This window comes from Pyrgilauda ruficollis, unplaced genomic scaffold, assembly GCF_017590135.1.
Source record: "Pyrgilauda ruficollis isolate IOZ18807 unplaced genomic scaffold, ASM1759013v1 scaffold1, whole genome shotgun sequence".
NCBI classification, from domain to species: domain Eukaryota; kingdom Metazoa; phylum Chordata; class Aves; order Passeriformes; family Passeridae; genus Pyrgilauda; species Pyrgilauda ruficollis.
Window position 1 is genome coordinate 18,709,454 of NW_024508100.1, and position 14,341 is coordinate 18,723,794.

At 38.1% G+C, this 14,341-nt stretch overlaps 1 protein-coding gene across 5 annotated transcripts in view; it reads left to right on the forward strand.

Moving 5' to 3' along the window:
* The window catches only part of LIMCH1 (LIM and calponin homology domains 1), a 175,253-nt gene that overhangs the window by 69,322 nt on the left and 91,590 nt on the right, over nt 1-14,341 (forward strand). For all 5 annotated transcript variants that reach the window (XM_041462275.1, XM_041470573.1, XM_041478898.1 and 2 more), the window contains exon 3: nt 5,793-5,862. In XM_041462275.1, coding sequence (XP_041318209.1) covers nt 5,793-5,862 — 70 coding nt within the window. The remainder of the gene's footprint in view (nt 1-5,792; nt 5,863-14,341) is intronic.

Genomic DNA, 14,341 nt, shown 5'->3' on the forward strand with positions numbered 1-14,341 from the left:
AGGTATGTAGAACAGCCTTTGCTGTATATATGGTGTTTCAGTCATTCTTCTTGCAAGTTAATGTCACTTATGTCATCTGGTAGGGGAGAACAAATAGTCTTTGTAGATTTTGGGATTTTTCAGATATATCATTCTAATTGTCTGTTAGTATTATGGGTCTGGCATCAGTTCAGCATTTGGCTGTGTAGTGAACAGTGGAGAAGTGAGTGGATGCCCAGACCTTATGCTTAATTAGTATTTTGCTTGACTTTCCTATTCTTGGAAACTAAGAAGGTATTTGAGTTTCACAGGCATATTTCAAGTTTTGAATGTAACCCATGCTTTGAGGTGAGAAGGAATTGGTGTTTTCCTGTGGTTTTCAGGCTCTGTGCTGTAAAGCCAAAACATTATCAGCTCATGAATTTGGCATGCCTCCAGGTTTGAGAGATGGGCCCCAAGGCTCATTAAGCATTAAGATTTAGGTTCATGTGAGGACATTTGAAACAGTTTTATATGAATACAGAGTCCTTAATCTGTAAATTTTATTGCTGTTTCATAATGAAGAGCTATTTATTAATATGGTTTAGATAAGGGGCCAAAGGTAACATAAACCTTAATGCTAACCCTGTGATGACAAGAGGGAATTGACAGTGAGGGGGGTGCTTGAACAGACAGAATAACCTGTCCTTGTATTTATGTTTTTAAAAAAATGCATTTCAGCAGACTGAATAGTAGAGGTTTTTCACTGATGCTTGGTTATTGACAGTGCAGGAGATTGTGGAACACTGATCCACTCAAAGGAATGTTGCTCAAATGCAAGGCAAGGTAATCCTGTAAGTTTCAGCTTTTCAAGAGTGTATATTTAAGAAAGCATATTTAGCAGTTTTAGAAAGCACATCCATGGCCATTGCTATTCAGTGTAAAAGCTATGCATGAATTGTAAATTTATAGGTGCATGAGATGCTGTTCACATCTTCAGTCCTTGTGATTGTAGGTTTTGTATAAATAGCTTGTGAAGTTACATTCTTCCCTGTTGCCTTTCTTGAGCTGTTTGCAAGGCCTCTATTTTGTTCATATTTTTAGTTTTTAGCAGAGCAAGACTAATGCAGTCTTGTGTTTGGAATATTGTTTTCTCAATACTACATATTTGCATAGGACTTTATTAACTTTTTACATATTAGACTGGACTGTGAGCCCTTTATAAGACAAAGTCAGTTCTGTCCTGCTTGTTAAAAAAACACCTTGTTCATCTGATTCTAAATAAATGATGTCAGTGGCATCATTAGCAATCACTCAAGAATGTTTTCCCAAAAATATTTTTGTGACCTCAGGAACATGTTTATATTTTGAAACTTCTTAGCCATGTCTTTTGCAACAAAATATTTTGACTTTGCATTATTCACTGTTTCAAGGTGATTTGTTCATCTTTAAGACTAGTAGTGGATTTTTCTGTCCTTTTAAAATATTTGGGGGCATTTTGGAGCTGCCACTAGAGCATGAGTTAAAAATATGTGGATACTGAAGCTGTCTTAGGCTAATAATTATCAAGTGCTGAAAGACTGCTTGTTTGAATGTAAGTCTTTAAAACTTAATTTGAAGAGAGAAATGTCTCTGTGAAGGTTTACTGTGGATAGAATTTCCTGAATTCTCAAATATGAAATGCCCCTTGACTTTTAGATCAGATCATTAGTCAGCTTTTCTTTTTAGGAATATGATCTGTTCCTTGAGCAAAGAGTACTGTTGGATACCTCTCCCTCCAGCCTGGATTGATCTGTGAACACACATCACTTTAGCATTTCTTTTCTTCTTATTCTCTGAAAATGCTTCTCTTCCACTTCCTCCTAGAATTGAGGTCTTTTTGGAGGCTGGGTTTTGGCAGCCATCCTCTGAATATTTTTTAACTGACACTTTCTTGCAAGAATTTCATGGGCAGTTTATTGGTGCTTTTCATTAGATCTTTTATCAACTGTTGCCTGAAACTCCTTCTCTTCCTGGCAGAAGCTTTTCAAATTCTTAACTCATGATAAAAAACCCCAGGAAGGTCTAATAAATTAGTCACACAGTGGCTAGCACTGATTTCAGCTGGTCTGTCCAGCTGTGGAGATACCTTATCTCCTGGAATGCCAAGCCCTGGGGACATCATGAGTAAAGCAATTGATTCTTCAGTACCTATGAGAGCTGTTTTTTATCAGGGGAGGAAGTGACCTAGCTTCTCCCTATGCATGGGACTAGAGCAGTTTTCCACTTCCATCATGCCCTGTTGTTTCCATAAGGTAAGACAGGTCTAAGGTTTTAGCTTCTATGCAGTGTCTTACTGTGCTTCATTTAACAGGTAGCTACTGGAGAGTCCAAGCCAACACCTGGCACAGGGGGAAGGGAGGATGAGTGTCCGGTTTCTCCAGGGGAGATTAGATTGGATATTAGAAAAAAATTTGTCATCGAAAAGGTTGTAAGGCACTGTAACAGGCTGCCCAGGAAGTGATCGAGTTACCATCCCCAGCAGTGCTGGCTTAACAGTTGGACTGGGTGATCTTTGAGGTCTTTTCCAACCTTGATTACTCTATGTTGGACTGAAAATTACAAGACAACTTTGAGAAAAATAGAGGATTGTTCTGACTCAGGACAGGTGCATAAATGCTGGGGGTGGTGGGCAGAAATACCGACAGAGAGCTTGAAGGGTCTGAGAGTAGGTTGTGTGTATGTAGAGACTTGAGTTTTGTGGATGGAGCCTGAAGATTCTTAGTTGTATCCTGGTTCGGGTTAATGTCTTTTGGGTGTTTGGTGGGATTGTTGGGGTCACTCAAAATGAGCCAAAGATTAGGATTCGGACTGGGGTAGAGGGCACAGGCTGGAGCTGCAGATGCAGTTGGGGCTGCCAGAGGAAGATATGTGGTGCAGATTTTCTCTCCTGAAAACTCTTTAGACTAGGACATGGCTGGGGACAGGAAATCCAGGGCAGCCAAGTCCTTTGGTTAGGATTGGTGGGGAAAAAAGCATGGGACTGCAGCTGTCAGGGGCTTCTAGGAGAAGGTGTGAGTTAGTGGGTTTCATTCACCTGCAGAGTCTGTCCCTTGGGCCACGGCTGAGGATCTCGTGCCAGGTCCCCAATGCAAAATGGTGATTGGTCTTGTTTGCCCAGTATTTCAACAGAAACCCACCAGAGCTGATAAAACTTTACATACCAAGACACATGCTTTATGAAAGTCTAGATTGGCACGGAAAATTTAGTTTGTTTATACAGCCTATGTCACAAGAGGTGTAGTTAGTGGATTTTTGAGACGCAGGGATGGAGAGTAACTGTGACAGTGAAGAAGACCATTGAGATCCTGCACAAACAGCACAACTTTTCAGCTGGCTTGGTAGCAGAGCAAGCTTAAACCACTCAATGTTTTGGCATCTGGATTGTTGCTCTAGATGAGGCAATAATTCAGAAGCAGTCAGTCTGCTCTGGAAGAAACTTCCCTTTGACATATTCTGCAGCAAGCAAGTCCTGAGGGGTTTGGTGCCAGACTGCTTAGAAATGTTTCCAATAGGAGACAAACTTTTTAATAATAATTTTAATTTCTTCCTCAGGGTTTTCCATCTTGCCCCATCCTATTTCCTCTCTCTTCAGCCTCCAAGTGGTGACCTAAAATGTTTGTTACTTACTCCTTTCCTTTCTCTCAATTTATCCTTCTCCTGTATTTCACAGGGAAGTCTGAACAAGCCATTTTGAAGATTTATTTAGAATGGGTTTTGGCATTTGAGGTTTCCAATAAGAACTCTTTATTTTGCCTTCTATTATTGCCTGTGACTTTTAATCTGCATCTGCAATATTGGTTGTGGTGCTGATACATTCACATTTGAGTAATAAAGAAAATGGGATGCTTCAGCTAATATATTCTTTTCTTCCTGAAACAGCACAGGCTGACTGAGGACTGAAATCACAAAAGGGCTACAGTATTTGGAAAGAAGTCCTCTGGCAAAAAACAAACAAACAAAACAAAAAATAAACAACAAAACAAACAAACAAACAAACAAACAACAACAACAACAAAAAACTTAAATTGCCTGGTGGAGCAACTAAATGGAAAATAGTAGTTTTATAAAGTTGCTGCTCTGTGAGGTTGAAAAGTACCATAGTATCTTCTGGGGGAAGATAAAGTAAATTTTTTTCCATCTGTGAAATAAAATAATGGTTCTAGAAGATAGGCAATTCTTTTATTGGCGTTCTCTTCATGTAATGGGGAAAAGTGATTTTTTTGTAAATAAAAGTATATTAATTAATTTGTTTTTAGGACATTACTGTTAGATTCTAACTTAAGCAGAAGACGAATAGTACAGCCATCTGTATGAGCTTGGGTTATGGAGTTTTTAACTTCAAGAATACTAAAAAAATACCCACAACTCCCAAAAGTATCATTCATATTTGTTTTGATGCTACTCCCAATACATAATGGTGTTGGAGATGTGGTAACTTCAAGAACCAAGTGATTGCAGAAAGCCAACCTATATACTGTTTCAGGGAGACACAAAGGAAAAGAGGTGAGGAAAAGTGATCACTTCAATGTTCATAAAATCAGATGTTCACTCCAGGAGGGATGAACACCTTCATGGACTTGCAAACTGCCACAGTCCTAAGGAATTAAGCAACAAATAATGTGCTACAATGGAGAGATGGCTCTTGGTAGAGCTCTGAGCAGTGGCACACTTCCTGTTATCCTAACTCAGAAGCAGGGAGCAGGAAACCATCACAGACTGTTAGCTATAGTGGAAAGGAATATTCTTTTCATTTGGATAAACTTCTCAGCCAGACCTCTTAAATATTAAGTATGAATAATTTTACTACCACAGGAGTCTGCTCTTGAATGGAGACTGTGTCAGCCCAAAATTAGGTTCCTCTATTCCATAGAGCTATTCTAATTTTCAGAAAGTTTTAAATTTAAGCAGACATCATTTTTTCTCTTCAAAGATCTTGAATTTTAAGTCCATGTCTTGAATTGATGATTTTCTTCTTAGTGGATGGAACTGGTTGAATTTTTCTTTGGATAAAAGGCATTATGGTTTTCTCTTGGGGAAAGGGTGGTGAAGACACAGTGTTTGTTGCAACAGGATTTTACAATTAAAATTCCCAACTTTTAGAGGCTTGGTCATTTTTTTGAGTATTGTAACAATGAGCCATGTCAGCACATCTCATAGCATGATCATGGGTGGTGAGGAACTTGAATTTGGGGGGTTGCTAATCTTTGGACACTGAACAATGTTCAGCTGTGGTATCACTGGCCTAATGGTGTTTTCATGATGAGATGGGGGGGGGGGGTTATGAATTCCCTTTTTATTTGTCTTCTCTCATTTATGATTTATGGGGCCCTCCATTCAACACAATATATGGAAGGATGACATTTAATTTCATCTTAAGATGAAAAAAAAAAAAAATAGGCCACCCATAAAGTGTACATACTTTCTCACTTTCCTGCAGTATAGAAACTGGCAGACCTGGATGCCTTCTAGGTTTCTGCTCTCAGGCCCTTACCTGTACACAGGTAAGGCAGGCTGATGTGTCAAAATTCACCCAGAATCTGCCTGGGTCACTGATGTGGTCTAGATCAATTTAGAATTTAAAATAAATACTAATGAGTTACTGTGCTTGGATATTCATCCTAGTCTTTCTTCATTTCAGTGATCAAATTTGGGTGTCCATGTATGTTTTCAGAAGGGAGCAAGGGGAAATCTTTTTTTCCAGTCATACTGAAATCCTTATGTGCTGGGGGAAAATGTTTGATAATTTGGATTTTGTGACTCACCACTCATAAAATACTCCTTTCTCATAACAGGTTGCTGAATGCGATAAAGCCAGGATTGGTAAAAAAGATCAATAGACTACCAACCCCCATTGCAGGTTTGGTGAGTATATCAAATGGAGGAAAATATTTCAGTGCTGCTTTTTACACCTTGACATTGACTATGGGATTCAGATAGCAGTTATTTTTGTAATTTGAACTCTTCTAGCCTAATAAACTCAGACAGTCCCTCTGAAATTGGAATGCGTTGTGTAGTGACCTTAAGACCTTTCAGTCTTTTCTTTTTCCAGAAGTAGGCAGTATTCAAGTGTCAGGGTATATTTTTAGAGGAAGATGATCTTCTTGGTTATATATCACCTCTCAGTTGTGGCACCAGCTGTAGAAAACCTGGAATGCATGCATTAGAAGCCACCACCACAAAAAGAGTTTTTGGAAAGGAAGAAAACTGTACTTGTATATTTTGTCTCATTTACCCTTTCCCCAAAATACCACAGTCTGCAGATAACATTCATTCTGGGGCTATCTGGGGAACTGTTTCATGTTGACTTTAAGGGCAGAGCAAAATTTGGCCATACTCTGTTGTAAGCAAGGATGACCACAGAGGATGTGCTGACAGCTCCTGGGCTGTCAGGAGCACTGGGTACTCTGGGGGTCACCTCAAGTGGTGGCACAGTCCCGTGCTTGCTGTTGGGGCAGAAGGTGGGTGCTTGTTGGGTCTAACAGGATTAGATACATAGAAATATGGCTATATTGAGTTTACCTTCAGCTGTAATTGGGAACAAAAGGGTCCTTGAGCGTGTGGAAAGTGGCCATCCTCTATTTAGACTCATCATGTAGATATGTGGTTCATTTGTGTTCTGGCACTGTCCACATTGTGGCCTATACAAGATTCAGAATACATTACTTGTTAATAGCTGAAGTTAACATTCCTTTGTATAAACAGCATTAAAATGTTTTAGTGTATCAGAAAACATGTTACATTTGCTGTTAAAGTAGCTCTACAGTGTTGTTGCATAGCCTTTGAGGCTGGGTCTTTCAGCATGTAGATTGACAAGGATATTTCTGCATGAATACCATTTGGTTTTAGAATCTCGTTTTTGATCCCCACCACCCTTTCTCTAAAGTTTCCCTGAGTGCCTATCTTTTGCCCTAAAACTCATCTAGTTTTATTCCTTTGCTGTCCTATTTGAAAGGAATGTTTGATATAAACAGCTGAAAAAAGTACCAGTAATGCAGTTTTCTTTTCCTTGGCTTGCTTTCAGGAAAGACTCAATTTTTGTTATGACTGTTTTAAAAAGATGATATTGAATTACATTTGGTTTTTTCCCTATTCATATGTAAAATCCCAATGGTAAGGTGGTTATAGTAGGAAGGACATAGAAAAAAGTCATTATGTCTGTGTATTTTTCTCATTCCTTGAGATACAGCTCTCTTGCAAGATGTGTATCTTCAAAGCATTATTAAAAATAAGTTTTCAGGCTACTAATGATACAGTGGATCTTTTTTTGTGTTGTAAAGTGGCTTTATTATCTCTGTATCTGTGTCCTCTGATTTCCTTTAGTAACTACTTTTCTAAATTCTTTTTCCTAGTAAATAATTAGGCTATTTAAAAAGTTTACTATTTCTGAGTTCTTGAACATTACCAATGAATGTTTTAATATACTGTTCTGTGAATAAATCGCTCCCAACAAAACAATCAAAATTTCCCCTTGCTTTCCAAGACATCTGGTTCCCTACCTGCTGACTTTTGTTGCCATTTGTAGTTACAGTGGTGAGTAAGTGCCTGCTTTAAGGACTGCATGCAAATTTAAATGATCAAGTGCTCTATCTAGTCTGTTATGCTTATTTATGGTGTATCATTTAAAAGTACAGCCATCAGGGGTGTGTTTGAGCACACGGTGTATCTTTTTCTTTTCACTAACCTGTACCATGCCTATGTGTCTGAAAAATAAATTAAAATATTGACACTATAGTTCAGAAGCAGTTATACCTCCTAGGTAGTTGACCCTACATGTGAGACATTCCCTTATTAGTTGCTGATTTTTCTTTATTATCTTAGTTTTGGTTGGCTTGACGTACTAAGTAGTTACTTCTTTCCAGTTATTTCACCCCAGTGAGTGTGATTTCCTCAGGTACAAGTAGAAATGCTGTGAAAACTTCAGTACCTTTTCTTCCTTGCATGAGATATGTGCTTTTAAATCCTAGATGCTTCTTCTGCCTAAAATGTGTAACCGAATTACTGTAACAGAATTAATGTATTTCCTGTATCTGTTAGAAAAAGTTTTTATTTCACTAGGAGAGACAGGTACATTTTCTTTTATGCACAGTAGGAGCTAAAACTTATGAGTAATTGTGGAGTATTCAAAGTGCCTTTTGTTTCATCCTTAACCTCCAGAGACACAAACAGTTATATATTACGTACCTCTACAAAATGTCTACTTGAGTCTAATTCTCCAGATGATAGTCTATTTTTCTCCTTAGTTATGGAAAGGAAAAATTAGGAAGTGTCCTTTATTGAAGGAAAATAACAATGAACTTGAAGCCCATATCAGACACACACTGAGGTGTTTGCTTTGAAGTATTATCAGGTGTAAAAATTTTGCCTATATTTCAAGTTTGAGTGACTTGTCACAACACTTCTGTAAGTATTATGTATAAATGGTTCAGTGTTGACAGACTGAATTCTTCAAATCTTTTCTGGCATTTAAAACCAGATGAATCTGCAGTTACTCTGAAATTCTCACCAGTGACTTGCTCATGTATTTTAAGAGGGAATAATTTATTTGCAGATCTCGCATACCAGAACACCAATCATTTAAGTAAAATTTATCGGTTATAGTGCTGTGGTGTTAAAGTAAGAACTCAAGGATCTGAACACCACCATACTTAGCACAGGCTGTACAAATACACAAAGATGATCTTTGTCTAGTTGCAAGTCTTAAGTCCGGATGTGGATTGTATGCAGCATTACATATAGAATTACATATGTTCAGCTTGGCAGGCTTGTTTGTAACTTGCTTTGATCTCCAGAAGTGCCGACTACTTCTGTTATCACAGCAGAAATGATACATTGCTTTAATGAAAGAAAATGTAGGACCACTGCTTTGGTATTCAGACTTACAGTATTAAATCTGCTGAAGTGTTTTCTCATTCTTGTTCAGTATTCATTAATCCTGAAAGCTTATGCTCCCACCAAATAGCAAATTCACAAAGCATTCAAAGAAATATTAGGCCTAGGCAGAAGTAACAGAAAACATTTTCTCATGTAAAAAATTGATACTGAGCTTCTTTATTCTAAGGCTGTCAGGTTTCCAGCACCATCATTTAATGTATTTAATTGTAGAAGGCTGGAGAAGTGGGCTGAGTTATTAATAAAAAAAAAACATCTGGAGCTGCAGAAGACTTGCAAAAATGTATTAGAGTATGATGAATATAATTGACTTTTACAAAACCAGCAATTTTTTCAGTGAGTTGCTGTTGGTTTCTGTCATTTTGTATGACATTCACAGTGAATACAACTAATTTTTAAGGTTTCTACTAATTGTAATTTTGTACCTCTGTACTTTATTGTCTATTCTATGAAAAATTACCAGCATCACCGTAGGTAAGGTTTGCTCTATAATACTAACTACTGTATGTTGACTTTCTTTTTCCCTTAAAAAGATTCCAGCTTTTGCTTCCTGTCCCTGAATAATGTCACTCTGTGAGAAAATAAAAGGTTTCTGCCTTATCTTTTGTTTGACAGGATTTAGGGGAGTTTATAGCATTACTTCAGTTCCTTGAACAATCCCCACAGGAGCTCAGACACTTACTTCAGAGGCTGTGTGAACGATTCTCACATATAATAGGAGGAAGTAGTGAAGACAAAGATGGAGAGATGAACTTTAGCTTGGGTCTTGGCTCATGTTTCAGCACTACTGAATAAAAAATCTGTTTACTGTGGCATCCAGTTTTCAGTTTGTTTATGGTCCTTAACTTTGTGACATATGTATGATATAGCACTGGAAAAAATAGACCTGCAGAAGTCACCTGGTTGCATGGTTATTGCACCAAGATGAACAGAGGCGTAATGTGCTGCTTAAGAAAGCTTGTTCCTTTGAAAGTGAGGTTAGTTTTTTTTTTCCCTCATTATTTTCCCAGGAAGTTTCTTTTGGCAAAGTGTTCACTGAGAGCTTGCTATTACTCTTATTAAGAACAGCTATCTGTCTGCTGGTGCTGTTAGCTTGCTCTTATGCTGTAATATTGCACAAATTGGAAGTTTGGGGTTTTTCTATCTTATATATTATTTCAAAGAAATGTTGTCCTTATGTTAGCTTTCAGGAGTTTGAGCTACTAATTAAATTCAGCAAATGAGATCTTGTTTCTTCATGCAGATATGAACCTCAAAATAAAATTACAAGACCCAAAAAAAGTGTGTTTCACACCGTTAAAAATAATTAGCAAATATAAATACACAAAACTTTAACAGATGCGCATTATTTTTATCACTGTCTTCATTTATACCTCCTTGTTACTATTTTTTTCTTGAAGAATTATCTTCTTGGTTTTTTTCTTTTAAATTTATCACTCTCCCTTTAGTTCTAGTACTTTCTAGAAAAAGCCTGCTCCTATTGTAATATATTGATTCATAATATATGTTAGTTTCTGTTTTCTTGTTTTCTACCACTATTCTCTGCTGAACATATTCATTTCCCAGCACAACTGTATTCATAAAAAAGCCTTGCTGGTGTAAGTTGTGGTACATGTGAAGTAAACAGAAGCAAAATTTCCTGTCTATCTAAAAACAATAAGTTCTTGGCACTCACATTCCAAAAGTATTTTTGTGGGTGTTGATATAAAATAAAGTGTCAACAGCATAGCAAAATACTGTGCAAACCATTCTGCCATGTTTTCTGTGGATCTTCCTTGCTAAATAGTAATTGGTTTCTCTATACCTCTTGTGGCTGCTTTCAGTTCTGAAATCTGAATGTTTGATGAATGCAATATTTAGGGTCTAGCCAGTAGTTAAGAGCAGCACTGTGTGCTTTGACTCATCACACATTGTAATATATAATGAATCTCTTTACTAAAGCAAGAGTATCCTTAAAAAAATTAATGATTAGTATTGTGTCCTTGTATTCTTTATGTTATTTGGGTTTTTTATTCCCCTAGCTTTCTAGACTGCCTTCAAATTGATTTTTCATTCAGACTTTCTTGCCTTGGGTGTCATCTGAGCTGGACAGAATTACCTTATGAAATTCCTGTTAAATGAATTTAGCTGTACATTGTATTCATAAACATTTCTAAGTTACACAAAGAATATAAAAGCAAACCAACAGGTGTTTCTTAACCACATTGTTTGTAAACAGAGTCTGTATGGAACAATCTGCAGTGAAGCTGTGGCTAATTCATCGCAGAGGAGGAAAACAGCCATCAGTTCAAATTTGTCAGGAAGCACAGAGAAAGCAGTATTGGGGGGGGGGGAAATGAGAAGCAAACAAATAAAACCCAAAAGTTTATATGGAAATTCAGCTATTTTTCTTTTTTAAAATGGATTGAAGGTCTTTATTGCTTCCGATTAACCAGACAAATGCTGTCCAGAAAGCATTGCTCTCCTGCCATTTAAACTAGTATTACAAATGGAAAATACAATGCTGGCATCTCATTTAGTATTTTATTGATTAAAATGGCTGTGCTTACTCTGGTGTGTTTGGTTTGGTTCCAAAACTCTCAAACATTTGATGCTGGAAACTAATAATTGATCTGACAGCAAATGTACTGGAGATATATTCCACTGCTGCACTTGGGTTCAGCCTGTGTTGCCTGGGTTCCAAGGTGTACTATAATCTGATGTATGCATGCAAGAGAGGCTGAAATAATAGGAAATTAATAAAAGGCATGTACTCTAGAAAAATGAACAAGGAAAACAAAGGGAGGTAAACAATCCCGCCTTATTTATTTGTTTGTGATGGTCTGAGCTGCATTTAGCTGTAACACACACCCTCAGAGAAGTGAGTTCAACCAACTCCTAGTAGTCTTCATGTTCACCACCTCTGTGTGGCTCATGAGCTGTCCCTAACATCCATGGGCAATCACTTCTTTCCTCAGCTGCCAGCTGCACTGTTGTGTTATGATGGCTGGAGGTGAAACTTGAAATTAAGAACGTTGTTTGCTTCCAAATTGCCCATTATTGATCCTTCAGGGGTTTTTGTGTGTTTCCTGCACCACTGGCCCCAGCCAGAACCCAGCCAGGACTCTGGCAGACCAATCTCACTGGTGGCCCTAAAGTCCCATCGTAGGGATGCTTCCTTGGCTGCAGTGCTTACAGTGCACTCAATAAGCTGAGTTGTTTGTTGGCTGGGACCACTCCTTGTCACGCTGAGGATACTGGCCCTTTCTGCCAGTATCCAGGAGTTTATCTCTTGTTACAAGATGAAGTTTCTCAGTACCTAGGGTGCTCTGAACAGTTTCCTTGTTGGGTCAGAACAGCACCAGCCAAGATGGGTAAATGTTTGCAGGACACGTGAAGGATGGCTGTGATCCATAGCTGCTGGATCATAGTGGACATTTGCAAACTTGGTCATGTTGTTGAGACCTCTTCTGAAACGAGACTGGTTAGGATTCAAAGGTGCAGCATTTTCACAGTCAGCTTAGGCTGTGCCCTTGGCCTGCTGAGCTCTGCTGCTGAGAATGTCAGGACTTGGTTTGGCCAAATGCTAATAATACTTGTAAGCTCTTTGTGGCAAGGATCATCTGTTAGTCTGTTTTTGTCTAACACCTCACCCCATGAGTCCTGCTCCATGGCCAGGACTCCTAGACAGTATGTTAATACAAATAATAAATAACAGCTACAAAAATATCACAAGCATTCCTATGTCATTCACAGTCTCATTTTAGACTGCTCTCCCAACACCTGTGAGTTTAATCAGTAGGTTTATAATTAGTTTTATTTACACTGAATAATGTAGAATGTTAATATGCAAATTTGGAGGCAACGGGAACCTTTTCTATGATAAAACCAAGAGAGGATGGTCACTGCAGAGGATGTCCTTTTTTGAATGTTTTTTTTTTGCTGTATGAAGACACCCTTTGCTTGCCCAGCCTTAGCATGCTTTAGGAAAAAGTGTCTGATTAAAAACAAAGAGTCTACCTGTTTAGGGCAATCAAGTGACTTCTCAAAGATGTTACTTATAAAATATCATAATTATTGTTTACTTTTTTTTTTTTTTTTTGCATAAGAAGTTTAGTAAACTGAAGTTTAGTAAACATTTGAAAATAGCAAAAAGAAGTGATGAAATGATAATTCTAGGCAGCTGAAATGTAATGTAAACTTGACCTTATCATTGCATTAACCTATACTATAAATGACACGGTCTTTCCTTGTTTGGGGAGGGCAGCTGGCTTCCAGGAAGAGCTCATTTTGTAGCCATGAAAAATGTAGGTTGCCTACAGGAACAACTGTTAGATTTGCTTTTAGATGCCGGAGTCCTTCTGCAAGTTCAGCCAGGACTTGCATTACATTGGTTTAATGACACTGAGGTGAGTGAGTATTTCAGAAATGGCAAGCTTTTGAAGAATAATCTCTAACTATCTGTAAATATCAGAAAATATAATAGTTTAACAAACCAATGCCATTTGCCATGTAGCTTAAATTTCCACTTAATGAAGTGAAGGATCAGTGCCTTCCTTGAGCTGCTGTCTTGGAAACAAAGAGCCTCCTGAGCAATGATTTATACTCTTCAAAACAAATCCCACTGTTGGAGCTTATGACTTCTCTTAGTAGTTGAACAAATACCACATGCTCTGGAGACATGTATCATCTTCAGGAGTTTTCAGTGAAGGGGTTGGATGCCCTGAATCTGTGAATGTGTCACCTGTGTCTTGTGGTGAACGTGGCACTGTAGCAGTTTTATCCAGACGCCTGCAATTTTTGTGTGTCTTCTGTTGAAAAATTGATTAGTTTGCAATGAGGATATAAAAAGAAGCAGTGAGCTGGTGTACTGCAAGTGTTTAGGCCAACACACATAAAATATGCAGAGCTACAATTGTCCATGTCTTGAAGCTAAATAAGTATCAGCTTTTGTCCTTAGCAAGGAAAACTAGACCTGAGGTTATGGTTGCTTTCAGCTACCCTGAATGTGGCATTCCTACAAATGACAGCCCTGGCTTAGCTGGAGTGGGCAACTGACCTGGCTAAACAATACCCTTCATCTTACAGCATGAACAGAAACGCAGGCAGGAGGGAAGGAAGAGACTCACAAAGGTGGGAAAAGAGGTGTCCTTCCATCAGTTTAAAATAGTTTTGAAACTGCAGCTGCAGAGTTTAAACTTAGATGCACTCCTTAAGGTATTGGCCAAAAGCAAAGGATACAGAAATCTGGGAAAGTCTCAACCTTAAATCCATCATTTAAAGGTTGTCTGTGTTTAAAATTATACTTAGTAGTATTCTCACTCCCTAATTCTGGAAAGCCTCTCACAGGTTGGAGTCTGTAGGTCTGCGCTATAAATACCATCTCTGATCCCCAACTGTCTTTTTCAGTGACATGTAGCCTCTGCTGCAGGGAACAGCTAGATCAATGTTGACAACCAGATAACAGAAGCAC